The sequence below is a fragment of the Drosophila ficusphila genome, unplaced genomic scaffold (assembly GCF_018152265.1).
Source record: "Drosophila ficusphila isolate 14025-0441.05 unplaced genomic scaffold, ASM1815226v1 contig_791, whole genome shotgun sequence".
Taxonomy (NCBI): Eukaryota; Metazoa; Arthropoda; class Insecta; order Diptera; family Drosophilidae; genus Drosophila; species Drosophila ficusphila.
Window position 1 is genome coordinate 11,205,213 of NW_025064737.1, and position 27,210 is coordinate 11,232,422.

Consider the following 27,210-nt stretch of genomic DNA (forward strand, 5'->3'; position numbering starts at 1 on the left):
TTGCCAGATAAACATTCATAATTCTCTAGAACGAATTTCGCCATTTATATTGGCAAGGAGAAGAGGAAGAGAAGGAGGCTAAAACAAAGGTTTTTGAACTCTCCTTCAATCAATACTTACGGCAATTGTGTTTACCTGGGTGTTTACTATACAAGTAATACAAGGCAGGCACTCCATTTCCTTTACAGGGTATCAAAAGCCATATAAGTTGGCCAAAAGACTTGCAGCTTAATTTCTACACATTCGTTTGCCTTTATTAAACTCTGCGATTTCGCTACTCACATGCTTAACTCTCTAAGGATTCTACTATATGTGATTTTCTTTTTTTTTTTTTTGGTAACCCGCCTCGCAGGATTGACCAAAATGGATAAGAGCTAATAATTGTGCTGGTTGTTCCCGAGTGCAAACAGTTTGCTCTGTGTTCCACCTCGCCCGAGGGCCTAATTAATAACGTTGTATTTGCGCCGGATTACACAAAACTTTAACGTCCACCCACCAACCCAAAAACAAAGAAAAAAAAGAAGAAAAAAAAGATAATTATCACAGGGCCATTAGGAGCCCCACTCACGTACAGCCGTTGACATGAGATGACGGCAAACAATGGCCATTCGGCCAATTGGGCGGTTCACTTGATGTCGCACAGGAGGGCCACTCCTCGCAGGGTCCAGTGCTTGGGATTGAATTCGGTCTCGAAATCAATCGAACCCACGTACTTAAGGTCCGTTCGCTGGGGCTTTCGGTAGATGGGGCACTCGTACAGCTTGGGGTCCTTGCCGGCCGTCGTGTTTATCGCGTATATATAGATGACCGGCATCTGCTCGTACAGCACCTTCATCTTGGACTCAATCAGCTTGCCACTGCGACGATCCAGGGAGGCACCTGTAAAGCACATTTAAATGGAGGTTCATAACCTGTTACTACACCCTACGAAGTTACTTTTGCTTGAAATAGTGTATAATGTTTTGTAGCTCAGTTTGTTCATCGAATATCATTGAAGCTTAATCAACTATTATCTTCACTTTCTTAAATTTAGAACCCTAAAGATTTTTGCCCTTTTGAAGTGTACTTACCCTCCAGGAACAGTCCGTGCACGTAGACCCCCTCCGTTGGGTACTCGGTTATGTCCTCTTTGTTGTAGCGCGTTATTTGATTCTGCAGAACCACCGAGTCCAAGGCCCAGCCTTTGTGGGCCCGCGTCACCTCCTGACATCGATTTTCGAGTGTTTCCCCAGACATGCAAAGAATGAATGGAACGGAGCGGCCTTTAAGGTGCGAAATCAGATACGTCAATCAGTGCAGGGGAGAATGTGCGTTTTAATGGCAATCGTCGGCGGATAAAGGAAGTACGAGTCCGACCTGCGATACGAATGACAAAAGACCTATTTCCGCAGAACATCGATTTGCGGTTAAAGAAGGTCGAGTGCTTCTTTTGGTATTCATATGCCGTCTGCTTATTAAGCAACTTCTGAGCAGTAACAAATGATTTCTGCCCATTCAGCTTCTTGTTAATATATATACTATATATACTGTATATAGTGTACACTCACCTGTCGCATGGCTGTTAGAAAGCCCTGCGGATTAAAGAAGCCGGTCATCCAGAAAACCTAGTTGCGGGTTAATAAACGAGATTGCTTTGCCTCCGAACAACTATCCATTGTTTGGCTCACCTTGGGCCGGTCTGTGGATATCCAGGTTCTGAACTGCCCGTTGCGTTCCAGCAGCTCGGTGTACCAGAAACCCAAAGTGGTCGACTCCCAGGAGATCTGCAAGTGACACGGACATGAAATTATCGGCTTGCCGAGATTCAAACGGAGCAACGAATGCAACCAAAGCAACGAAATCCCGGCCAGGTGAGTATGAAAGACTTTATTAAGGAGCATATTCAAACATATATAGATTGTTACGGCAAGTCCCTCCAGCGACTCATTTACTCAGTTGAAAATTCATCTGGCGGCAGTAGGACTCCACCTCCTCGTAGGAGGTCAGCACACTGCGATCCTTTGGTATTATCGGCAATTGCAGCCCGGAATCGCTTGGGCAAAAGCTTTCGCTCATCTTGACACCACGAGCAATGGTGAACTCGGCCTCGTCGAAGAGTTTTCGCTTCTTCTCGAAGGCGGTCGATGCCTTGCGAACGGGTTCCTCGGAGGAAGCCGATTCGGCCGAAATGAGCAGCTCGTCTTCGGAGCCCATGTGATGGAGGTCATGGAGAGTGTGCAGCCTCTGCTCCAGAGTTTGGTGATTGAGGGGATCAATGGGCCTGGGAATCGGGGTGTCAGTCCGAGTGGCCTTCAAGAATCCATAGGTTCGAGTCGCGAGATCATCGTGCGAAGGGGGACCTATATCAAAATTGGCATCTTTCTTGAAGAGAGACCTAGTGTCCGACATTCTTTATGAGTATGGCGATTGTAAAGTTTAATTGAGTCTTATATCTTTGTTCCGTATATTTGTGTTTGTATTGAAGTTAGTTTCTACGATGACTTGAGATATGTATGTATACATTTGGATAGTACGCTTTTGTTGGAGCGAACCGGAAGCACCCTTTGTTTTTTTACATTCAACACCTTTTGTTCTCATTGCCAAGATAAGTATTCATTATATTTTACCAGATTTTTCCAGCATCGAGGACTGAATACGATTATCAAGCTTTGGGGCGTCAAACGTTTTCACGCATAATTTACGAACCCCCAAATATGAGAGGTTAGAAAAAGAATTATTTTTCCCAGAATAAAGTGAAAAGCAGATATTGTAAAAATTTCCATATTGTACAGAAAATTTCCACAACATTTTTGTAGTTTTTAAAAGGTGACTCAAATCCAAGGAGGTTCACTGCACATTCAGTAATTGAAGGCATAGTTAAGGATAACAAAATCAATTAAGGGCACAAACCTTCATCCAGGTCTCCGGAATCCTGGCGTCGTACATGGCATCGAGTGACTCCTTGAGGGCGGGACTCATCACAATGGTGCCATCGATGGCCAGCTTCAGGTCGCAGAGGCAGGTGTGAACCCGCTTGATGACCCTCTGCATCCGATCGATTTCCTGCCTGCAATTAAAGAGCTTGCTCGTATTTGCCGGCCATTTGCTGTGATAGGAGTGATAGGGTTTACTCGCCTCAGGAAAATGTTCATGGGCAGGAGGATGCCCATCCGGGTGAGGTTCTCCCGCACCTCGTAGGCGTTGTACTGGGCGGGAAGTTTGCGCAGCATGTCATCTGCCAGCTGATAGACGATGCTCTCCCGGGTCTCGCCGCCTCCGCCGCCGCCCTCCTTGGGCTGCACACTCAGAATGGTGTCGAGGATGCCTGCCGCCGAGAATGAGAAGCAAACAATCAAGGATTTTTCGGGCCACCATCGAACCATCGTCATCGAGCATTGAGTATGCTAATGCGCTAATGCCCAAATGGGTTTTGCCCCACTTCCCAACCGAGCTCGAAATATTCGGTTTATTGATTCCACACACTCGTGCTGGCATTCGAGAATTGATTATGCAACAGGGCTTTACATTAAATTAAACGCATCGCATAATTTATGATGGTGTCCATCAGTGGCACTAAACTAAAAATAACCGATTCCCGGGGGCAAGGACATTTGCGGTTCCACCCGCTCCCGCTGGCAAACGAATTAAATTCGCAACGGAACGGAAATCACGGGAAAAACTCACCTTTGGCCGAGTTTATTTGGTACGTGATGTCGGCATTCGAATGCAGGCCAAATACTTCGGGCGTGTCGTAGGCCGGCAAACTGTTGATGTAATCGATGAACCCCTGCAGACTCTTCGTCCCCGGCACCTTGTATCCCTTGTAGAACTCGAAGGAGTTGGACAGCAGTGGCTCGCAGAACCACACCGACGTGAAGGTGGTCAGTAATCGCTTGTCAAAATCATCGGTCACCCGACCGCCATACTGCACCTCGCCAATCATGTAGACGAGCGTCTGCCAGGAGACGCCCTTCTTGGGGTCCATCTCGTCCAGGTGGTTCTGGATGAACTGCACACTGGCCGCGAAGTCCGCCTGGTTGAACTCGTAGGGTATGTTCCAGCCCAAAGGACCGAACTTTCGGCGCTCCTGAACAATGGTGTGGAGGAAGGCGACGGTGTAGAGCAGCGGAGGCCACTGCGAGGCGGACGTGTAGTCGAGGAAGTCCTGGGTGAACGACTGCGGCACGGCGAAAGTAAAAAAGATTGAAAATTAAATATTAAGCAGAGAGACCCCCCTGAAAAGAAGAATTATTTGCCCACCTGGTAGCTGCGCTTTAGACTCGCACGTATCCCCTGTGGTGGTTCATTAGTGAATTTGAGAGCCATCTGCAGCAGTCCGATGGGGAACTCGTTGTGCGGCTCCGTCGTTACCCACATCCGGAAGGAGTCGTCGATGTGCTCGCTCTCCACCAGCATGTCGATTATCTCGGAGCAGAAGGGCAGCGACAGGTGCACGTTCTGGAGGAGCACCCATCCGCCGATGGCCATCGATTCGATTATCATCTTGCGGGCGTGGTACTCCTGCCCCTGGCCCATCGAAACGGATTTGAGAACTGCGAAGAGGGTTTGATTTTATAAGTGTTATGGAAGGGATATTTATATTATTCTGTTACCTATGCTCTTTTGCTTGGCCAGAGCTCCAATCTGGGTAGTTGGATCCGATCCTATGGAAAGGAGGCACACAAATGGCGTGCGAGGTTCCGATTCGAGCCTAAAAAATATATTTGAATGGCATTAGCATATGGAAACCTTTTATTTGTTATTTATTTAAATTTCTTATTTCTTAATATATTGCTTATTGCTTTTGTATATCTTACCACATCTCCTCCAGATCTAGAATTTGCATTTCGCTGTACTCGCTTCCCAGGGATTCTTGTAAAAATAATAAATCATACAATAAATTGATAATTAATAACAACAACAGATCCCACCTTCTATGTATTTCTTAGCTTGTGAAATAGTGCGATCGGGACACCAAGATCTGATAAGCAGCAGTTTCCGGAAACCATCTAGTATGGCATTATATCCGCAGGGGATTTCCTCGATTTCCGGCTTCTCACATTCATACCAGCAGCGCCAGTCCCTCTCGTTCAACTCAATCACCTGGAGAACCGTGGAGAAGGTTTCCAGCTTGCTGATCTCCACCAGATTTAGCCAGGTGATGTCTAGGATCCAGCGGAAGGGTTTCGGGGTCACGGCATTTAAATCCAATGAGGCACCGCCCTTAATAAAGGTCAGGAATTCCTCGTGACTGATATTTCCATTGTGATAATCTATTTTGATGGCCAGCATTAAGGTAAATAGTTGCTTGTGTCTTTCGTACAAACTGCGGTTGGTGAACTTGTAGACTTCATAGGTAAGATATCGCAATATGATATTTATTCGCTCCTCGGTGACACTGGACTTTGTGGACTTGGTGATGGAGTGGTTGAAGATCACCAGGAACTGTTTTAGTGAATTCTGGTACATGGCATTCACATTGCTCATCTCCACAATCAGGAAATAGAGAATCGATCCGCGTTTGGCCACCGCTCGGAATTCTTCTCTGGCCTTCATAATCTTTCGCTCTGTGACCTCGGAGATTTTGAGTTTTTGGTTGACCTCCTCCGCTGTGGTTTTAGTAACCCGCAGGACCTCAATTAAAGCCTCATCATCCACTAAGGATCCTTGGGATGAGCTCAGGCGAAGCAGGAGATTCGCTTCCAACTCCTTCATATTCCTCTGATTTTGCATTACTGTTTCAAAGAGTGCAACTCGCTCGGCTTCCAGATCGGATTTCTCCATCAGGATAACTCTTCCCAAAAGCTGATCCTCCAGTCCCCGCATGGTAACAGTGAAATCAATTATGGATGTCTTTGCACTGACCTCCGGACTGAAAGCTGGATTGGGTAACTTAGTGGTGATGTAGAGCATGAAGCCCGGCATCACATCGCATTCCTTGTCGCCCACCAATACTTTTTCAATGCTGCCCGACTTGATGAAGTTCTTCTCCAGGACATTGTCAATCACCGGATCCAAGTCGATGCCCACATCCTCGATCAGAAGTGGTCTGCCGAGTGAAAGTGAGTCCTCGAGATGAGTGCGGAAGTACTTGTGGTTCAGGGAAGTGATCTGCAGCTCATTGCGATCCTCCTTGCACTTTATCCAGATCTTTCCCTGCGTTTGCGGATCCACCAACAAAGGATAACTACTGGACTTTGTTGCTATTAAAGCGTTCTGCACCGACAACTCATCGTTGGGTAATCCTTGCAAGGTCCATTCGGACACAGTTGACGAGTCCACCAACATGTTAATGATATTCAATCCAGTGGTGAAGGGTATATTCTTCTGTTTCAGTATTCCCATCCAGGTCTTAATGAGATTGGCTCGGAATTCCTGGTTGTAGGGGCCGCAATAGGATAGGAATCCGGTGGCCAAAAGGACATCTCCCACCAGTTTGCCCAACTGTATCTTGAATTCCTTGCTCTGGTTGGTCCACCGGTGCTTTTCATCGGACAAGCCGTTGATTAAAGCCGTAGCCGCTGTCATTTTCCGCAGACAAACATTGGCCGCATCTGTCAGCCGCTGCTTTTCGCCAACAGCCTTGTCGTACTGATCCTTGACAGCCTGCAGAGCCTCCTCCCGTTCCCGCAGCTGCTCCTCCGCACCTGCCAAGTCGTCCATGGCAAGCTGAAATTGATCATTTAATAAGATAATTAATAAAATAATTTAGAAATAATTACTTAGCCTAGGTTCAAGAGCATCTCTTAGAAATATGTATCATAGTAAGCTAAGGCTTATTTTATCAGTTTATGAGTATTAAATATTTCTCTAATAAGCCATAAAAATCCATATTTTTTAAACAATATACTTGGAAGTAGAAATCCAATTGTCATACTTTGATGAACTCGTTTTAAAATTACGAATTGAATAGCATTTTCAACTAAAACAAAATTAATTTTAATTATTACATACCAATTTTCCCTTACAAAAACCAAAACTTACAAAAAATTAAAATTAAATTAAATGGTTGATTAGATGAGGTTGTCTAAAACATCACGCCTTTTAGCTGTGTGTGTAATTTTAATCGAGTTACATCCCAAAATGCAATAAAATTAATTCATATTTTGGCCAAAAGTCCTTAACATGATTTTCCCCTTAACGCTTAATTTTTAATTAAAACGAAAAAAGTACTTATCAGAAATCAGAGGGCGTAATCTCGTTAAACTCGTAATTTAATTTCCAATTGATTGCCATTCTCACCTAAAAATGTTTAATTTTCGGCAAATTTTTTGAAAATAATGTAAGGGTCATTTCAATCGTACATTACTCGTATTATGGCCAAATGTGATTTTCCAGACTAAACTGTTTTAACTTAACTTTTGTTAAGTTTCATTTACCCAATTTAAAGCCCAAAAAACATAATTCCTTTAAACTGTTGTTATTTTGAAGAAAAATGATGGAAGAGTGTGGAAAACGCAGCTGTTGAACTATGTTCATGTTTAAAATGGCAAATAATAATTTGAGTCCGATAAAGTTTTGCCACTTTTACAAATTTTATATACAATAAGAATCCATTTTTTTCAGAATTGTTTAGCTTAGCTCACCTTAAGTCGCGCTTCCTGCATCGTTAGATTCGCTTTGAGGGGCAGCACCTCCTTGTTGACGCTGTGGAAGAAGGACATGGCCTTTGTCCAGGACAGCAGGCCGGCGACGTCGCCGCACACCCGCCGCGCCATGTCCATGTTGTAGTCCTCCATGCGGAAGTACGGCTGCAGCAGATCGATCATCTCGTCGTTGATGGTGTCCTTTGGGTAGTTCTGCAGCTGCAGCAGGAAAGTTGCGCTGGCCATCATCTGGTGGGGAGTGGGGGAGCGGGGGAATACCAAGTGAGTACGGCGATAGTCGAGTGAACCGACTATGATATATGATAAATATTGCACTCTATTTGCATAGTAATGAAAAACAATTTTTGTAGCATACTTATGAGCGCTAGAAGTTGCTGCACTTAAAATGAAAGATGGGTGAGAAGAGCTGGCAGATTTAATTTTGGAATTGATTTATATTACATTTTAAAGTGAATTAAAATTGATTTAAAATAGAAATAGAGCCGTGTTGAAGTTGAAAGCTTAGTAAAACAAAACGGGCAAAAGCTTAAAGGAGCTGGAAAATAAATAAGAAATTAAGCATATATTTGGCATTCAATGTACCTTGAACCCTCCTAAATACTTTACCACTTTATGCTGCACTTTCCTGAAAAAATAGAGAGACCCACCTTCAGGGATTCCTGCCACGAGGGCTTCGGACAGGGAGTGCCCGCGTCGGGAATGCAGGGATGCAGCTTCCGCTTAAAGAGGATGAGCACGCAGTCCATGATCCGCATGATCAGATGCGGCGGACGGCCCAGTTTCCTCACCGTGGCAATGTGCGCCGGCTTGATGGTGTTCAAGGCGTTTTCGGCCTCCTCCAGGGCTGGCTTGGCCGCCTCCAGCTTCTCCTCGGCCAGCGCCTTCTCCTGGGCAATGCAGGCCACCAAGGCTTCGGCCTTGTCCTTGACGATGAGCACCTGGTTCTTGACAATCTCCGCTTGCATCGCGCGCTCCGTCACCTCCACTAGCACTGATTCCGCGTTCTTGGAGGCCTCGACCAGCTCCTCCTCCATCACCACCAGATCCTTCTTGAGGATCTCAACCGAGGCGGAGGCCTCTTTCAGTTTCTCCAAGCCCGTATCCATCTTCTCCACACCATCACGCAGCTCTTGCTGCTTCATTTGGTAGATGTTCTTGTAGCCGGCAATGAAGTTCAGATAAGATTTGGGTGTCACGTGCGTTGCGCGCCGGAATCGCTGGAAGTACTCCTGCGACGTTTCCGCAACGATGTCCTGTATGGAGCCGAGGGCATTCACTAGCTCCTCCTTGACGGCCGGCGTGCACTCGATCTCGAAGTGGCTCAGAAAGTGTCGGGCAACCGAGACGAGGGCGTCCTTGGGCCACGGATGCAGCCAGTCAATGGTGCAGCCGGAGACCAAGGCGGGGAAACGCTGCACCCGCGACCGGAACGTCTCGCCCACCGGCGAGAAGCAGAAGGCCACGTGCAAGTTGGTGCAGACCCTGGCCAAAAAGAAGTCCATCACACTTTCCGGGGTCGCTGTTTTGCGTTGATTCTCGCGTTTCATGACCGGCGTCAGTTCCTGCACGATTTCGGCCTGCTCATCGCGCGAGAATAGATTCGATATGACGCCGCTCGAGAGTATGTTGTTGAGATACTCGAGGAAACCCTCCTCCTTGATATCCATGTCGGTGAAGAGGAAGGTCGTGCCCTTGCCCTGAACGCCGCAGGTGCGGTAGAGCAGCTTTAGATCCTCCAGAAAGTTGGCCACGTTGTACGAACGCGTCAACGCAATTTGGAATGTCTTGTAGCCGGCTATGAACGATGCCAATTTCGTTAGCGACTGTTTTCCAGAACCGCCGACCCCGACCAGCATGACGGAACCCCTCGGATGCCGAATGATGCGGGATATCTTCACCAGATGCAGCATTGCATCCGGGAAGAACACCAAGTCCATTCCCGAGCCCCGCACCATTTCGTTGAATTGGGCGAGGAACATGACGAGACGCTCGCGGAGCACTTCGTGTGAGTGGACCGGCTCGTAGACCTTCGGTAGCTCCATATCGGTGTCCTCTCCCTCCTCCCCCGTCGGTTCGGGGGCGTCGCGCATGAAATCGACGAACACCGGATTCGGCAGGATCATCTGCGAGTGGGCATCGCCCAGTTCCTCGCGCACGAGACATGCCAGCTCTGAGCCGAACCACTCCTTGTCCTGGAACGTGGTGAACCGATCGGCGAACACTCGCGTGCACTCGTGCTTCCACAAGGCCATGAGGACGCCCTCGGAGGTGATCACCGTGGATAGGGTGCCAACCATGCCCTGCCAGATGCGCGACAGGTCGCGCAAACTGAACACGTAGTGGAACTTGGCCGGCGTGGGCAATAGTTTCTCGCGCGTCCGCTGCCACAGATGGCGGGTGACTACGATCAGCTTCTTGACCAGACTGCGGATCTCGGGCACGAAGCCCCGCTTCGCATTGTAGTGGCCCTCGCCGATCACGCGGAAGATCTTGTCGATCGAATCGTTGTCCGGAATGTTGCAGTTGAACACGCAGAACTGTCGCTTCAAACGCGACGGAATGTCGTTGCGTCCGCCGCCGGGCAAACCCATGGCGGCCACATACTGCACATCGACGATGGTGGTGAAGTCACCGGGCTTCTCCAGACTGTAGAAGCCCTTCATGTCCATCGACTGGCGCACAATCTCGTTGGTTATCTGGTCCCCCCACTCGTTGATCTCGGGCAGGTTGATGTCGTCGATGAAGACGATCAGCTTGCGACCACCTGGTGGCCCGAAGGTCACGCCCACCCGCTTCTCCACATAACTCTCGATTGTGCGCTGAAACTGATACGGACTGGTCGCGGACGAGAAGTTGAAGGAGCGACCCATGTACGTCTCGACGTTCATCTTCCGCATGAAGTTCTTCATGATCACCGTTTTGCCGGTGCCCTGCTCCCCAATCACCATGACGGCGCGCTCCTGATTGGCAATCGTGCCGATCAGATAGTCGATCCGCACATTATCCACGATGGGCACCAGAATGCTCAGGTACTCCGGTGTGGAAAGATCCGGATACATGTAGGGCGTGACGAGCGTCTTCCACGACTGCCAAACGCCCGCCGGAGAAACGAAGAAGTCAAATATGGTGTTCTCGTGGGCACTACCCTTCGGGTAGTCCAGCTGCGGGAAGGATTCCTTCACGAACAGGTTCATCCTGAGGCGGTCGCTAGTGGAGAGGTAACCGCCCAGTCCCCAGGCGAGCGCGAAGATGTACAAGCGGTGCAAGTGTTCCGGCGTGCAGGTGTCCTCCTTCTCCTCGACCAGCGTCTCCGGAGGGAGGTCCTCTGCGAGGAGGTGGAAAACGAGATGGGATTAGACCACATGGTTCTTTACTGGGAGCAAACATTCATGAGTGAAGCAGGGGTTTCTTTTGAGCTTGTAAAACCTTTAGAACTATTTTAGTAAAGGGGTTTTATATTGTTTGGTTAGGTATTCATATTATATTTTATCTAATTTAATATGATTGAATGAGGGATTCCGCTCAAGAGAAACACCTCTGCAACACCTCTACTTGCTTATGGCGACTTTAAAATCAAAACGTTTGGACGAGACACACACAACTATTTGGGGTTAATGCATTAGTACAGAGAGAGGACGAGCACAGAGTTACAACTACGGAAGGAAGGAAGAGAAGGACAATCGGCCGGGAAGCAATCCTTGCGGCTCGGATCCCGGCTGAAAGTTGGTTAGATGTCAGTTCGAAACACAGAGAAGCATTTTGCGTGTTAGCAAGGCGATCAGCTCTACGATTAGTTATGCTTTTTATAGCTTTTGTTAGTTGCGCAAGGCATTACGGATATATAATACTTTACCGACAATCTGACTGCCAATCGATTGCCGTCGCGCCTCTTCGACGTGTTTTTGATGCTCTGAACGTTTATTCGCTGAAAAGTGGCAATCATTCGGGATGGGATTCTTGTTCGGGGTTCGCTTTTCTTTTGGGTTTGGAATTGGTTAGTTAGTTAGCTGATTGGACTTACCATCGTGGCTCTCCTTGCTGGACAGGCTGACTGCCTGCTCGTCCTCCTTTTGACGGGTATCAAGCCCTCCAGGATGAACAGCATTTGCTGCACAATGTTGCACTGCAGCACGGGCATCTGCAGCTTCACCATCTGCACTCCCCAGTTGTAAACCTCCACGAAGGTCTGATCGAATAAGTCCGAGAAGGTTGACTTCTCGCCAGGTGCGCGGTTTTTAAGCCAGGCCTGAACAACTTCATTGAAAATGTTTAGGAAATAAGAGTAATGATTTCCAGCAAACTTTAATCCGAAAGACAAATCGTTCTGCTATAAAATCGTATACAACTTTTACTTCCAACCATTTGAGTAATGCCAGATTATTCTCCTACTTTTTAAGATATTTCTACATCTATTTAAATATCCCCAAACTTACTTGGTCGCGAGTCCAGGCCAGAGGAGCTCATGTAGACCATTCCGTTCCGGGAAACCGTGGCAGGCGAGGCATTGTCGATGTTGTGCGGTTCGAATATGATTTTCACGGTTGGCGCCATGGTCAGACGATCTCCGTTGGCCAGGGTGAGCGTCTTGTTGTCGTCTAGCACCGAGTTCAGGTTCTCAATCCAAATACTGTCCACGGGTCCGTCGAGGACCAGCCACACGTGCTCGCCGGCCTTCAGCTTGAGGGTTTTGCGCCACAGGGCCGAGAAAATGCCATCAGTCCAATCGTTTGTGGCCACGTCGAGCCGTCCGAACATTTGGGCCGCCGTGATCGCCTTGGGGTTCATCCGCATCTCGCGGTGGTTGTCACCCATTTGGGTCATGGCCTTCATCAAGGTGTGGATGCAGGTGGTCTTGCCGGCTCCACTCGGCCCCAGGGTCATGATTCCGTGGCGAACGTTTTGGGTCTCGTACAGCTGAATGAGTTTCAGGACCCACGGAGGATGATATATGAGGCTGGCCTCGTCCGTTTGCTGCAGAATAGCAGCCTCGAGTTCTGGGTAATTTGTTTTTTCCAGGGTCTATAAAAAGGATTTATAATACAACAAAAATATATATTTGAAATAAAAGTTATTCTTTACCTGATTGGGAAACAAATCCGAGACCAAGGACATGAAGAGCGGCTCGTCATCGTCGATCAGCTTGGAGAGATTCATGTCGCGCAGGACCCTCATCACAATGGTGCTCTCGGTGTCCTTGGAGTTCCTCCGCTTGGCAGCTCCAAGGGTTCGCAGAACGGAGAGGATGTTCCTCAGTCCGAAGTCGTAGTGAACCTGCTTGGTCAACTGCTCCTCGCACAGTTTGTACAAAGTGTAGAACTTCCTGGCCAGCGTTATGTTTTCCAGGAATCCGCAACTGGCCAGCTTGACTCGTATAATAATCTGTCTATCCGGCACCATCATGGCCACAGTGCGGAATTGGATTTTAAGATTCTCCGGCAATTCTTTGCGACCAGCATATCCTGGATTCTATTGAACAAAATAACTTACATTCGTGATTAGATAAAAAAAACTTCCCAACCGCTACAAATTAGGGAATCCACCCAATAAAATATTCACAATACATACGTGTTATTATACAATAAAGTGGAAATTGTGAAGTGAAAATTATTTTATAAATTGCCGACAGCTTTCCACAAAATGTATACAAAAGATTTAAATGTTTAAGCCGCCTTTTAAGGCGCTCTTAAAACTTGAAAATCCTTCTTTGCCTTTCTTGAAAATCCAATTATTTACGAGAGCGTTGAAGTGGAAATATTTGAAAATGGGACTTTAAATATGTTACCATTGGAAAGCTCAACTGTGGAAAAGGAGGTGCACATCTAGTTAGTTTAATTTGTCAAGCAAACACGACACTTACAAATAATTTTTAACCTAAGCCTTAAATACAAATATTAAGGTAACAATTTAACAAGTTCAATTTGGCACGCCCGCACAAAATGTTGGCACAAAAATAGAGGTGAACGCTTAGTAAGTTTAATTTGGTAAGCCCAAGCGAAATTTGGGCGCAAAAATAATTTTAAGCCTGGTCATGGTTTATTTGATTTTAAGCCGTGGCAGCAAATATTGACCTGTCCCAAAGATAGACTCGTCACGAGCAGCAGTTAAACGGAAAAGGCGGAAAATGGGAAAAGGAAACAAGGGGAAACCACAACAAAGGGTTTCGTCATTCAAAACCCATTCGAGCTTCCCCAGTTCCCAGTTTTCTCGGCCAGCGTCCATTTGTCTATGTCCCCATAATCGTGTGCGACCCAATTCGGCCTGTGACATAATGGCTCATTAAAATAAAATGCTCCAGCTAAAAGTGTTATATAAATGAGCGTAATAACTCAATGTGCAAATTAAAATTGAGCCAAAGCCTGCAAAGGATCACTGCCCGGGAATCGGATGTTGGGATGTTGGTGGTGCCACCAGGACGGGATGGGAATGGAGATGGGGATGGAGATGGGGATGGAGATGGGGATGGAGATGGGGATGGAGATGGGGATGCGAATGAGATGGCGCTGATTGACATGCGCCATTACAAAAGAGGCGACGCGTCGCTGTTTTAACGCTAATCGCATTACCCGATCATAGTTACCGTCACTAGTAATTAAACTACGGCGAGTTTCCAAGCAAGTCGGCAGCTACTTTTCCCCGCTTTTCCCCCAAAACGACGGCTTAAAGATGCCCCTCCTCAGCCGAGAAAACCAGATTGTGTTGCTGAATGGCGTTGGAAATTCGGCATCCCAAGTGGCAGCCACATTAATCGAGTCATGCCACCGCTGAAATGTAAATACACCCAGGCTAAGGACTCAACTCCAGTCGCCTCTTTTGGCCTTATTTGCCCTGCCTCCTGCTCGGTTATTGGTTTTCGTCTGCTTTTAGCCGCCTCCAAAGCCAAATTTCGTATGTGCACAGGCGCTACAGTAAATTTTATTATGGCCTCCAGTTGAGAAAAATTGTACATGACTAATAACGTGGAATTATGTGCGTGAAGCGCCCGTCACTTTCGTTTAACGAACATTTTTAAGGCTTCCCATTGATTGGGGTACGGAAATTTTTAAATTTCACATATAAAAATTTCATTTAATATAAAAAAGTTTCCTTTCAGTCTGAACAATTTGCATTACACACCAGTATTTTTAGAAATTTTATAGCTAAAGCAGCAAACCTATTCTAAAAAATAATTTCTTTTGAAAACAGAAAATGGAACTTAGCTTGCCTTCCAATTTGTTTGCTTACTCATTTTCCTCATATTAACAAATTTAAAGGGTATACAATTATTTTACCAGCTTGTCGCTTTTTTGCGACACCAAGCTATTTTCACGTCAGGCTCCGGGAAATCGAATTTAAGAAAAAATACAAACAGATTGTTGGTGCACTTACGTGTGGGTGACAGTGATGTGCGATGTTTTAAATTCAAAACTGAAGACAAAAACCGGAGTGGAATAAAAATTTATTTTACCAAAAATAGAACAGTACATTACCATAGTTATGAAGATGCCGAATTCGGGATTCATTTCAATGGTATCCCCGTCGGTGAAGAGGAATGTCTTCCTCTTCTCCTTTTTGGCGGTCAGAACGACAGCAACTTGTTGGGCGGCCACCGACAAAACCGGAAGTTCGATACGGTTGAACTCATCGAAGCATCCCCAACTGCCGGACTGGGCCAATCCCTTGTAGATGCGACCCAAACCTCTGGAAAATAAATGCATTTAGATATTTGCAACCAATGAAATATTAAAAAGTAAACTGGCAAAACCTTAATAAATGTCAATTTAAAGAGAAGAGATTTATAAGACCCACAAGTCGTATACGTAATATTTTTGTTAGAGAAGAATTGTTACAATGCACTATTAAATGTTCTTTATTTAATTATCAACTTAGGAAAGCAAATAAAAAATAATTCCCTTACTTTAATGTAAAACTTCCAATTAAAAAATGGAATTCAATGAACCCGATAAAGATAAAGATGTTTAGTTACCTTTTTAAATGATGATTTATATTTACTTTTTTACGAGTGACCCACCTGTAGTCCATTTGGTCGGAGCAATTAAAGACGACCACGTACTTGGCCAGCGTTTTGCCCATATCCTTGACGGTTTCCGTTTTTCCCGTTCCGGCTGGACCACATGGAGCTCCGCCCATCGACAAGGTAAGTGCCTGGGCCAGGGTTATGTAACAACTGAGGGGGAAAGGGAGGTCAAAGTTCAAACACGATGGAAAAGTAAACTTTCACTGATGCTCATGCCGCAGCCTATTAAACGTCACACCGCAGACCAACATAAAAAATAAGTTCTCTTTATGATATCAAAGGTACTGCTAATGTTCTCTGACGTCAGACGAATGGGAAATCTGCGAGTGGAGATCGGAACGCGAATGCAAAGCAGCCGGGAAAGCAGTTGCCCCTAGGAAAATAGCACCATTTCCCAGCTTTCGCCGCTCCGTCTGAACCGACTGGCTGCTGTCAAAACTTTATTTATGCTCGGCTAAGTGAAATTTATCTTTACGGGCATGTCAACGTCGTCCGGTTCCACTGTTAGTTTGTCTTCAGCTTCCGCTGCCACAAAATATGCGGAACGGAATGCCGCGGAGATGCGGCTGTCTTCTCCTTCAGCATCGACTTAAAGCGTCTTTAAGTGCCGCCAAACGCTTGTTGCCAATGGCTGCCTCGCAGGCGTTTGTTTGCCGAAGCGGCATTCCAAGGTGGTGCCTCCACCGCCTCTTCAACAGCCATTGAAAATGCCACGAGGAATGTGCGGAGCACGTGCAGGCGGTTCTCATTCGAGCAGTCGGGCATTGGAGCATTCGAGAAATGCGAAAGTTTATCATTGAAAGAGCGAACAACAATGCCAGGAATACAAATTAAACGGCCGCTCTTATAATTATTGATTACGAATTATTGCCGAGCCTACGGAGTTCGCCAGTGGGCAGACAGACAGCCAGCACTTGTCGGAAAAGTATGTGAATGGACCACTCGTCGTATACGTAATTGCGAGGAAATATTAAGGAGATTTGGGTAATGATGAAATGAAATTAACTGTTGGCCCGACTTGGATGTTTCGGAGCTCAATGCAAATAGCTTTAAGTAATGTATTCCAAAAAAATATAATTTGGAAAATGTGTAGTAATAATAATCTTCTGAAAATATCCATTCAATACAAGTCCATTTTCCATGAAGCACTAATCAAGTAAAAACATATTTTACCGATCTGTTAGCGGTGTGATAACCAAGCGATCTGTACAGCCTAGATATTCATTTTGGTAGGTGAACGTGACATCCGTCACCGAAATCCAGGTTTTGTCCAAGTCCTCTTTGAAGTAGAAACGACATTGCTTCAGCCACTCAAAATCGTTGGCTGACTTGATGTTCATGCGGCACTACAGAATAATTTAAATGGGATTAAAGCAGATCAAGTTTAATTTCATTATATACATTAAAGATATATTTTATATCATTTATAAATAACTTATTAAGTGAACCCACCAAAATATCGAAGATATCGCGCTGATGCACATGAATGGTAATCAGAGTTTCAAAGTTTGTGCGCTCCCGTTTGGTCAAGTTTCGAGTGGTTTGATCGATGAGGGTGTTTAGCATTTCCAGGAACTTGTTGTTGGTCTCCATCATGACCTTTCGCTCGCGACCCCGCATCAGAGCCATCTCGGCATCGCGGGTCCAGACCATTTGGATGCCCAGCAATCCAATTTGCGCGGGGGCCTTCTCCAGGAAGCTGAGCAGGGTGAAATTGGGATCGTTGATGGTGGCGTAGGCAGTGCGGATGATCGAGTGCAGCGATGCCTGGGCCGTGACCAGGAGTTGGGTCAGCCAGGTCTCCACGGAACCCTCGGCCCGAATGGCGCGGTCCAACTGGATCATCTCGCCCTCGCTGCTGATGATCGCCATCATTTTGTTGTACTCGACGTCGTGGAACTTCACCGACTTGGTGTTGTCGAATATGTTGAGGAGGTGGTTTTGTATGGTGTGCGAATCGGAAGCCTGACCCAGTATCTCTAGCAGGGCAGGATCTGACACAAAGAAGAAGCGTGGGAACATCATGCGCTTGCGCTCCAGGTAACCACTCAAGGATTTCTGACAGATCTCCAGCTGCTCCTGCAGGTGAGGCAGCAGCTGCTTCAGCAGATCATCACCGACGCAACAGGCCACAACACCAGGTGTCTCGTGGGCCCGCTGCATGATCTTCTGCCATGACTTGTCGATCTTGGAAAACCTTTTCGCCTCCTTAGGCAGTTGCTTCGCGATGTCGCCACCAACAAACACGGCCTCCAAATAGACCCACATGTTCTGCACGAGCAGCCAGCGCTCGAGGATCTCGTTCGAGTTGGACAGGTCGTAGACCCACTGCTGGATCTGCTTGCGAAAGGGTGCATTGTAGCGGTTGGACAGCAGGGATCCCAGCACCATCAGGCTGTCCTCCAGCTGGCCAATGGTCTCCGCGGTGGTGTCGCCCCGCAGCAGGAGCTCTCCGCGATTGTTGAAGCTCATGAACTGCAGCTCGTGGACGGACCACTCGTTGGTCACCTGCTTGAGCTTCGCCTCGATGTCCTTCTCCTTCATGGCGCTGATGCAGATGTCCTCGATGTCCTCCTTGTGCTTCAGCAGCGGCGCCTCCAATATGTTCTTGAGCGAGAAACCCTCCGAGTCGAACTCGAAGATGTAGCGAGTAACGTCCATGATCCGTTGCCAGTGGCGTGGCTTCATGGCTTTATTCGCCATCAACTCCAGTAGCGGACACATGTCGTTGAAGTCGTCGATGGTCTTCTTCAGAGCATGGAAGGCCGGCCACTCCTTCAGGCCCTTGGGCAGCTTGCGGCAGCGGTTCTGGAACTCCATCAGCTCGTTGTTGATCTCCTCGATGTCCACCTCGTTCCACGGGATGTCGTAGTAGCTGCTCACGCGATCGATCACATCGTTGTACAGCTTGTACAGCTTCTGCAGGAGGTTCAGCTCCTTGCGGATCTGGCCGAGCTCTGGGTAGTCCGTCTGGGGCAGACCGAAGAGTTCCTCGCCACTTTGGTACGTCTGCAGGCGTCGCCACATGCCCTCGAAGCGGTTCTGGAACAGGATCAGCCGGTCGGAGGCCTCCCGCGGACTCAGTCCGGCCTGCATCGGCCCCGCCGTCCGGTACTCCGTCACGTACGAGATCTTGTCCTGCTTGAAGTTGTCCAGGTTGGTGCGCAGGTCGTCCTGGAAGGCCGGCTGCATGTCCAGCAGCTTGACCTGCGCCTGCAGTGCGCCAGCCAGCAGGTTCTGGAACGTGGCCCGCAAGTTGTCCACCAAGTCGAATTGCTCCCGCTCCACCTGCACTTCGTAGCGGGTGAGGACATTGAAGGCTTCCTGAGAGGGGAAATAATGTATGTTAATAGAGCAATAAGAGGAAGAGTATTGGTTAAGTTCTCGGTTGAAGAATGTAACTAGTTCTTAGTCACTAATGAAACGGAAATATCCCTACCTATCTAAGATACTTATATAAATATGAACAACTATCTAGTTTCCCTTACTCTTAACTTTAATCTCACCTCTATCGGATCGATTCGCAGCTCCATGTCCACCTCCTGCTCCCGAATCTTACCCAGGGTCTCCATGACCATTCGCACATCGTCCAGGTCGCGAATGGGCCTGTCCAGCTTGCGGTCCATCTCGTTGATTACCGCGTACACGTAGTCCATCTCCTTCTTGTACTTCTTCTTCATCGCCTGTCCGATTTTGTGGTTGCAGGCTGGAAATAGAAACGAGGTGTAAGGTGTTTATCCGCCCTAGTCCGCCAGTCCACTTAGCGGAGCTCAATGATATCGATGTCATTAATCAAAGCAGGCCGAGGACGCAGGCCAATTCCCCTTCCGACCCGGTCACATCCTGGGGCGTCTCCTCGTTCCCCATCTAATAAAACTGTGTGGGGAATTTATTTTTGGGCCGACCGAGCTGCCCGGCTAATTCGGTTAGGCAAATTAGATGGCCTAATTGCAGTCCAATCAATTCGAACAGCTCCCCGTTCGAGCAAACAAAAGAATTCGCGAGGGTGTCCACAATTTATGGCTGATTAATTCAAGCGAACGGAGTCTGAAGAGCCGATGCGATGCTTTGTTGTCGGTCGGTCGATTTAGTAAAATAGTGGGAAAACAATGGGGAGGCAGCTGGAAAAGTTTCTGCCAACATTTGCTTAGTCATTAGGTGGCTTTTCTCGGTAAAGAATTCATTGGACACAATTAAAGGGCTAATAAATCCTCACACATTTAGTCCGACTAAATCCAATTGTGTTTTGTGGGCGTGGGTTAGCTATTATTTTTGTCGAGGTCATGTTGATGCAGACTTGAGCTTTTGTTGTGAAAGTAGAACTATATTAATACCTTTGATACAGATATGTAAATGATTACGAGTTGCACTTTGAAAATGGGTAAAACGAGTTTGGAATATTACACTTTAAAAGCCAATACTAATCATTTTAAATAAAAATCTTCTAAGGGTGTCTTATTGTACCCCATCATTTAAGTTAATTTAGAAACACAACAAACTTATTTAAGAACCTTTCGATGGTAAAAACAAAGTATTTGCTTGATTTAAGTAGCTCCCCTAAACATAATTTTAGCTGAAAGTTAGAGTTTGAGTTTTTAAGTTTGATAAATGAATGTTTGAAATGTTTGGGTTATAAGCTTGTAGTAAATCCACTCACACTTGATCTCAATGGCCAAACCATACTTGAGCCTTTCGTTGTAGACCGCGACGCACTGGCCGAAGACCTCCATGTCGGGCTCCACGAGCAGATTGGCGTCCAGGTCGGAGAGGCAGCGCAGCGTGGTCTCGAACTCCTGCAGGCCAAACTCCATGAGCTGGCGCGTGGTGCGGTCGTTCTTCCAGAGGAAGTGGTACGGCTTCCAGCGCTTGATGTACGTCTGGATCTCCGGCTTGACGTTCTTGGTGCAGCTGGACAGCTGGTTGACCGCCTTGGCCACCTCCTTGTTGTCCATGATGGCCGAGTAGAAGCTCTTGAGCATGTGGGGCATCTGGGGCCGCTCCTCGGAGGCCAGACAGTAGATCTTGCGCCGCCGACTCTTGCCACCGAGTCCACCGCCCAGTCCTCCACCACCACCGCCACCACCACCGGAGGACTCGTTGTGGTTGCGTCCGACGCGCGGCTGCGTCGCCGTCATCGAAACTTGCTGCGGTTGGTAAGACAAGATTTTGGAGAACATTGCGAAGCTATTCAGTGGGGCGGTACGCACCGGCGGATCTTTGCCGCTGCTCCACTGCGCCACGCCCTTCGCAATGCCCGTGATGTTCTTGCCCGCCGTCACCAATATGTCCTGCAGCTCGTCCAGATTCGGCTTAATCACCACATGGGGAATCTGCAGCTGCGCGTGCAGCGCAAAGATCGGCCTCTTCACCACCGTCTCGTTCTCGTCGGCGATGAACCGACGGCGGAGGGTGTCCAGAGCGGCCCGGATTACCTTGATCAGCACGTCGATCACCTTGCGGCTGTAGTAGCGCCGCATCTCCACGACCGCGTTGCAGACCATGTCCTGCAAGGTGGGGATGCATGGGAAGCCCCAAGGAGAGGGGTTTTCATTTAATCTCTATCTTAAGAGTTCTTCTAGATTTCGAGCTCTTATGTATAATATATTAAAAGAACTAATATATATAAGAAAACAAAGTAAAAAGCATCATTATCAAAGTTTAAAGCTTATGCATATTTAAAAGGCAATTAGTTTCTCATTTAATTCCTAAGCATGGTTATCCTCAAATTAAGTTTAAAAGGATGCAGTGCTCACTTGACAGTTTTAATTCCTGATTTATCTTCAACTCTTTTCCCTCATATAGTATTAAAATTACTTTAATTAGGTAAGGTTCTCATACCTGCATGCCCTTGGGCAGACTTTCAGTGGTTGACAATAGAGACAGAGGATTCTCGAAGCAGGACCACAGGATGCTCCAGTCCTGCTGCTGTCCACTGCCGCCACTTGTGGTTGGGGCAGCAGCTCCGCCACCTCCACCTCCGCCTCCTCCTCCACCGGCTCCATCCTCCGGCTTGCGGCCCCCCGATCCGGAACCCTCTCCCTTCGGAGTGGCCGCTGCTCAATGGGTGGCACTCAATTACTCCTTCCCAGACTTTCCCCGCAACTCACCATCGAACAGGGTAATCACATCATCGCCGGCTATCTCCTTGAAGGCAGCCGTGGCCTTATCCACCAAACTGAGGACCTCTTCCACCGCCTCGGAGACCATTTGGCTCTTCCGGTTCAGTTCGATGGCCGCTTTTCTGGAACAATCAAAAAACAAACGATTATACCCATAATTCATAAGCAATTCAAGGAGGCCAACACACCTAAAATTAGATAAACTCCATAAATTAAAAAGTGGCCTAAACAAAAGTCTAGACCAGACAGTTGAAAAGTTCCTCCGCCCAAAAGAAACCAGGTTTAATGAAATTCTCGAGTGGATGTCACATTCAGACTCACCGGCAGGCCTCCTCGCTCCGCTCCAGAAACTCGTCAACTGTCCAGATTTCATCGTCTGCCCAAAGAACAAATGTGAAAAGTTTTAACCAGCAGACAATTACCAGAGACGTGTTGAATTTTCAAGAAGTAAAGGCACCTAACCTGCTGGTAAAATCTGCAAGGAGACATCCTGCATCCACATGAGGACATGGAGAATGCGATTCGAGTAGATGTCATGGACACGAGCAACCAAAACCTCAAAACTCTCAATGGCCTGCTTGCAGCGCTCATAGAATTCTGTCCAATTTTGGTTGGTCCACTGAAATGGTGACACACATTTCATAAGAATGCCATGTTTTGTATATTCTTTTGCTGACTTACATTAATCGTATGCAATCCTGGCTTTAGCATTGCTGTGAGGCGAACCAACTGTGGAAGGAACAAAGGACGAACTTCCAACTTCACGGCTCTCACGGTTGAAAGAAACATTTTTATGAGGCACTGAAAAGCATAAAGAGATTAACATTTAAGCATTTTCTTTGGCTTTAAAGTAAATACACCAATAATACTATATATTTATGCTTTTAAAGACTTATCCAATCTTGTTAACCAACTTACATTCAGTGAGTCCTGAATGGTGATAAAGTACTGCTGGCGACTCATCAGCGTGGCGGCCACAATGGGCAACTCGATGTCCAGTTTGGCCAGCATTTTGGCCTCGCGGATGAGCAGCGGAATCGTGGGATGCAGGTTGACGAACAACTTGTCCCCCTGGAGGCTCAACAGGGGCTGGAGCAGACAGGCATCGGCCACGCTGACATCCTGGTCCAGCCAAATGGACACGATCTCGTCCTCGTACTCCTGCAAAACCCCCAGGACATTGTGATAGCGCACATCCAGATCCTTGGCCATGGGCAAATTGCTGAGCACCGCGTGGTCCATCACGGCGTCCATGAGTTCCGTGATGTGGAGACTCAAGGCGCGACACCAATGTATCCTGCCGGCGATTGGGGGAAATTCCTGGCCAGCGGAGGATCATCGCGCTGCTTGCGAAAGGTTTTCAGGATGCGATCCACCTCCTTTTCCACGTAGCGCAGGATTCGAGTGTACTTCTCGTCCATCTTGGTCAGCGGAATCTTCTCGCTGACCTTCTCGAATCGCACCAGAAATCGGATGCACTGCGGCGTTTCCCAAACGGTATCAAAGTCCTTTTCAATCAGTGTGGCAATGGTGTCCTTTAAAGAGTTGGTTTTGTGGATAAACCTCTCGAAATCCACATTGAAATCTGAGTTTCGGTGATCCAAGTAGTCGTACTTTCGGGAAGTCACGTCCTTTTTAGCCTCCTCAAAGTGATTGGAGGCATCCTCCAAGGCCTCTCCCAGGAGAAGTCCTTCCAGTCGTCGCTCGAATAGGTGATTGTAGTCGTCAATCAGGTTGAACATGCTTATGATCTTGGACAACCGCTCGCAAAATGTGTCAAACTTGCCTAAACGATTTTATCTTTTTTAATTAAATAAGATTTTTATTAACCATGTCTTATCTCACCAAAAACAAAGTTCTCGGAAAATCCGAAAGGTGTCTGATTCGGGAGGAACGGCTGCTCCCTAACTGTGTAATAGGTCTCGTGGTAGATGTGATTTAACTTGATGCAGTTACTAAGTTTTGTGCGGATAAGGTTGCGATCCTGTGACCAAATGGTCTCCTTGCACCGACAGGTGATGTACGATTTGCACGTTTCAATCATTTGGTTGGTTATCTGGTAGGAGAAAAAGGTTTATCAAGAATGCAATGCACTCAATAAGTAGAACCTGTAAACTTTTTTGCAATTCAAGGTGAAATTTCAAAATAAATAAAGGAATAGCTAGCTTCCCACCACGGGGCTTTTACTTAAAGCCAAGGAAAGGTCAACGTTTCAAACGAAAAGTGCAAACAAATAAAATCAATAAGGAGCACTTATAAATAAAATTGAGAAAGGAAGAGGGCAAAACAACAAATGTTAGAAGCGTTTAAAGTTTGAAGAAATGTTACTAGAATGTAATGTGTCCTAAGGTTTTGCTTAAGACCTCACCTTGACCATCAGAGCAGAGGTCCTTTCCGAGGTGTTGTAGAACTGCGAGACGCTGTAGATGAGCCGCACTGTTTGCAGCAGACTCAGGATGGACTCCTTCATGCTGACAGGATCGTCCAAGTACAGCGAATGGCAGCAGGTCTCCATGGCCTGGATGAACTTTGAGTTATCCCGCGCCTCGTTGTAGCAGAAGGTAATCTTGCGGTCGGTCTCCTTCCACTGCTTAATAATCCTCGATCCGGCCAGGAAGAGGCAGTGCAGCGTGAACTGCACCTCCTTGTCCTGCAGATGGGCCAGGAGCTGTGAGAACTGGGCTCCCCGCTTCTTCCAGTACTCCAACTCGTCCTGCGGCCCACTGTGATCGTTCTCCTTGCGCAGCTGCTCGCTCTCGCCAAGGATCTTCAGGATGCCCTTGGTCCAGTTATTGACACGCTCCTCGAGCTGGCTGCAAAAGTCCTGGTTCTTGGACATGTCCTTCACCTCCTCCACCTCGTCGATCTTCTCGAACATATCGCAGCCATCGGCAAAGACATTGTGATGGTCGCACACCTGTTCGCAAACACGCAAAGCACTGCAAAAGGATCGGAGTCCTGGCAAAAGTTGTCCTTTAATGAGTCCGCAGCTCACATCCTCCTCGTCGCCTTCCAAGCTGGGAAACGCCAAAGCCTGCATAAACACAAACTCCACAATCCGTTCGATGGAGGTGACCAATCCGATGTTCTTCGCATCTATCACTCCGCAATACCTGAAAGATTTATTACTCCTTAACGGCTAGTTTATTTTAAAACTCGATGATAGGCACTTACAAATCCTTCTGAAATCCCTCCTCGGGCAGCTGCTTGGATGTATTCACACGGAATATGTAAATACAAACTCCTGTGAAGGCACAAGTCCATCCATCAGTAAGGAACAACTTCTTGTGCTTCGGCGGAGGCATTCCGCTCGGAGAAGCCCCTCCTGGAAAACGAAGTTATTAAAAAATTATACAACAAAACGTGTAAATATAAATATAAGCCTCAGATAGAACGAATTTCTCACCCTGCGGCGTCTTGGAGCTACTGGAAGCCACTCCGGATCGCGAGGGTCCCGGCTTATTCGGATCGGGCACTGGAGTGGGCTCCGGGTCATCGGTCTCCTGGTAGAACCAGAGCAGCTTGTTCTTCATGTTCGGAAGGAATAGCTGGTTGATCTCATCGAGCTACAGGCAAGTGCTTAGAGATTAGGAAACCAAGGCAAAACCGGCGTATACGCTACCATGTCCCCTTCGAATATGTAGTCCATGAGCTGATGCCTGGGCAGCTGGGTGGCATCTATTAGGAGCTGGAAGGTGAACTCCAGCCGGGGATCCATTTCCCCACGACGCGCCTTGCGTTCGCATTCTTCCCGCCGACGCTGCGCTTCGTCCGGGTCCATTTCAAAATTTCACGTGATATTCGCCGGATTTCGAAGACCGACATGCGTCGGACCGTTAGATTTCCAGGAAAATAATTTAAGGATCAAAATTTTGAAGTGCGGGAGTGGTAAAATTTTGTTTGTTTTACAAAAATATTTTATTGATTTCATGTTGAAAATCAATTTGTTGTTTACAAAATGTTCGTTTTTCAAAATTCAAAAATGAGAGAGACCAAAAGTTTGTTAGTTTCAAAAATGGCACTTATAGGTTTTGGTAAACAGCAAAAATACATTCCATACATGCCTACGGTCTACATTCAAAAAACTACAACAATTATACTTATCTAGCATCACAACAAATACATACAAGAAGTAATACAAAAATCAAAAGTGCTGTACTTCAATGTTTGCTGTACATTAGTTGTGGTGATTTCGTAATGTTTTACTAGGTTTTGGTTTTTGCAGCAACAGTAGTGAAGTTCTTTAGAGGTGGATAAATGGGTAACTCAGCTAAAAAGAAATTAAAAAGAGTGTATTAGATCAATATTACTTGAGACCTCAACTAAGAGCAATTTACACGCGCAGTACGGGTTGCAACTTGCATAAATTGCGATTACGTAATCAGTCAAAGGGCTTTTGGAATCTAGGGCATTACGCATTACAGGTTACTTTTGTTATTTAGCATTACACTCGATACGGTACTCGAAAGTAATTAGTAATTTGCACCTGCAAAATGTCGCCTTGGTCCTCCTCCTCCTCATCATCATCACTACTGCCCCCTTCGGCACGCATTGCCAAGACATGTTCAACCAGCTTTTTCTTCTGCACGAACATCTTGCCAAAACTCTATGCAAAAAACAAATTCACAACAAATCGGAGCACACAAACTTGTGGAGCACCAAATTAAAACACATTATAGATTTACTAGGTTTGCTTGATTTTTCTGCGTTGCACAACTTTTCGCCTCTGCAAAACGGAATAAGCTGAAAATTCCATCGAACAAACAGGCGCCAAGTTGCCATGGCAACCGGACAAGTTCCGACGATCTCGATTATTTTGCGAACTAGCGCCTGGAACCAAACCAACTTTTAGGTTAGGTCGAATAACTGAGGGATTAATCAAATTTTTACTTTTCTAAAGTAATTTAAAACAAGTTTTTAGGAAATTTATATTTGATATTATGTAAAAGGTACAAGTTTATTGAAAAATGTTTACAATTTATAACAAAAGTTTTACATTCAAAATGGACTATATCCTTAATAAAGATATATGTTTTTAGTTAATACTGTAAAACGCGTGTGCTAATTAAAATCTATTTCAGTTTTGAGCATCATAATTACCGTTATAAATTAATTCGAATTGTTTTTTACACTTTACGCAAATGGGTTGAGTGTCCACTAAATAATCGATATACGAAGCTAAAAAAAATCGATTCTTTCGAACCAATGACCAAAGTGACCGTGTTAACTAAAGCAGAGTGTAACGGCTGCCAGAGAGTGACACTCAATTACTTTTATAGGTGGCGCTTTTAATCCGTAGGAAGAATATGTGATAAAAAAGGGACGCAGAGGGTCGCTATGACTCTGCAGCAACTATTATAAGGCAGTAAATACTGAAACTCGTTTGATACTCAGTATTTCTGAAGAATTAAGGTGATTTTTGAAAAGCGTTTCTGGGAGTTGTGCAAATGATTCGTAGAATACAACTCTGCTATACAACGCTGTCCATCCC

At 46.5% G+C, this 27,210-nt stretch overlaps 2 protein-coding genes across 2 annotated transcripts; both read right to left on the reverse strand.

Annotated features, from left to right (window-relative positions):
* Positions 1-209: 209 nt before the first annotated feature.
* LOC108098916 (dynein axonemal heavy chain 5) lies at positions 210-26,437 on the reverse strand. Its single transcript, XM_017202118.2, is given in 38 exon segments — positions 210-879; positions 1,071-1,203; positions 1,548-1,604; positions 1,668-1,763; positions 2,890-3,042; positions 3,111-3,304; positions 3,664-4,156; positions 4,240-4,532; positions 4,593-4,690; positions 4,797-4,851; positions 4,911-6,648; positions 7,566-7,814; positions 8,234-10,911; positions 11,440-11,511; positions 11,608-11,658; positions 11,661-11,840; positions 12,020-12,605; positions 12,666-13,052; positions 15,053-15,263; positions 15,595-15,750; positions 16,774-16,946; positions 17,053-18,924; positions 19,107-19,306; positions 20,258-20,744; positions 20,808-21,104; positions 21,439-21,653; positions 21,708-21,841; positions 22,041-22,095; positions 22,182-22,338; positions 22,401-22,520; positions 22,638-23,038; positions 23,041-23,505; positions 23,565-23,775; positions 24,088-24,832; positions 24,894-25,044; positions 25,126-25,285; positions 25,342-25,479; positions 26,206-26,437. Coding segments are annotated over 38 exon segments (14,223 nt in total). The 5' UTR covers positions 26,314-26,437; the 3' UTR covers positions 210-625.
* LOC108098915 lies at positions 1,852-2,480 on the reverse strand. The gene has a single exon (XM_017202117.1). It carries the CDS (start codon positions 2,386-2,388, stop codon positions 1,924-1,926), a length of 465 nt encoding a protein of 154 aa, XP_017057606.1. The 5' UTR covers positions 2,389-2,480; the 3' UTR covers positions 1,852-1,923.
* Positions 26,438-27,210: the final 773 nt, after the last annotated feature.

What these genes read in the sequence shown, in the direction of transcription:
- LOC108098915 (XM_017202117.1), bottom strand. Translation starts at nt 2,388, where the DNA reads ATGTCGGACACTAGGTCTCTCTTCAAGAAAGATGCCAATTTTGATATA.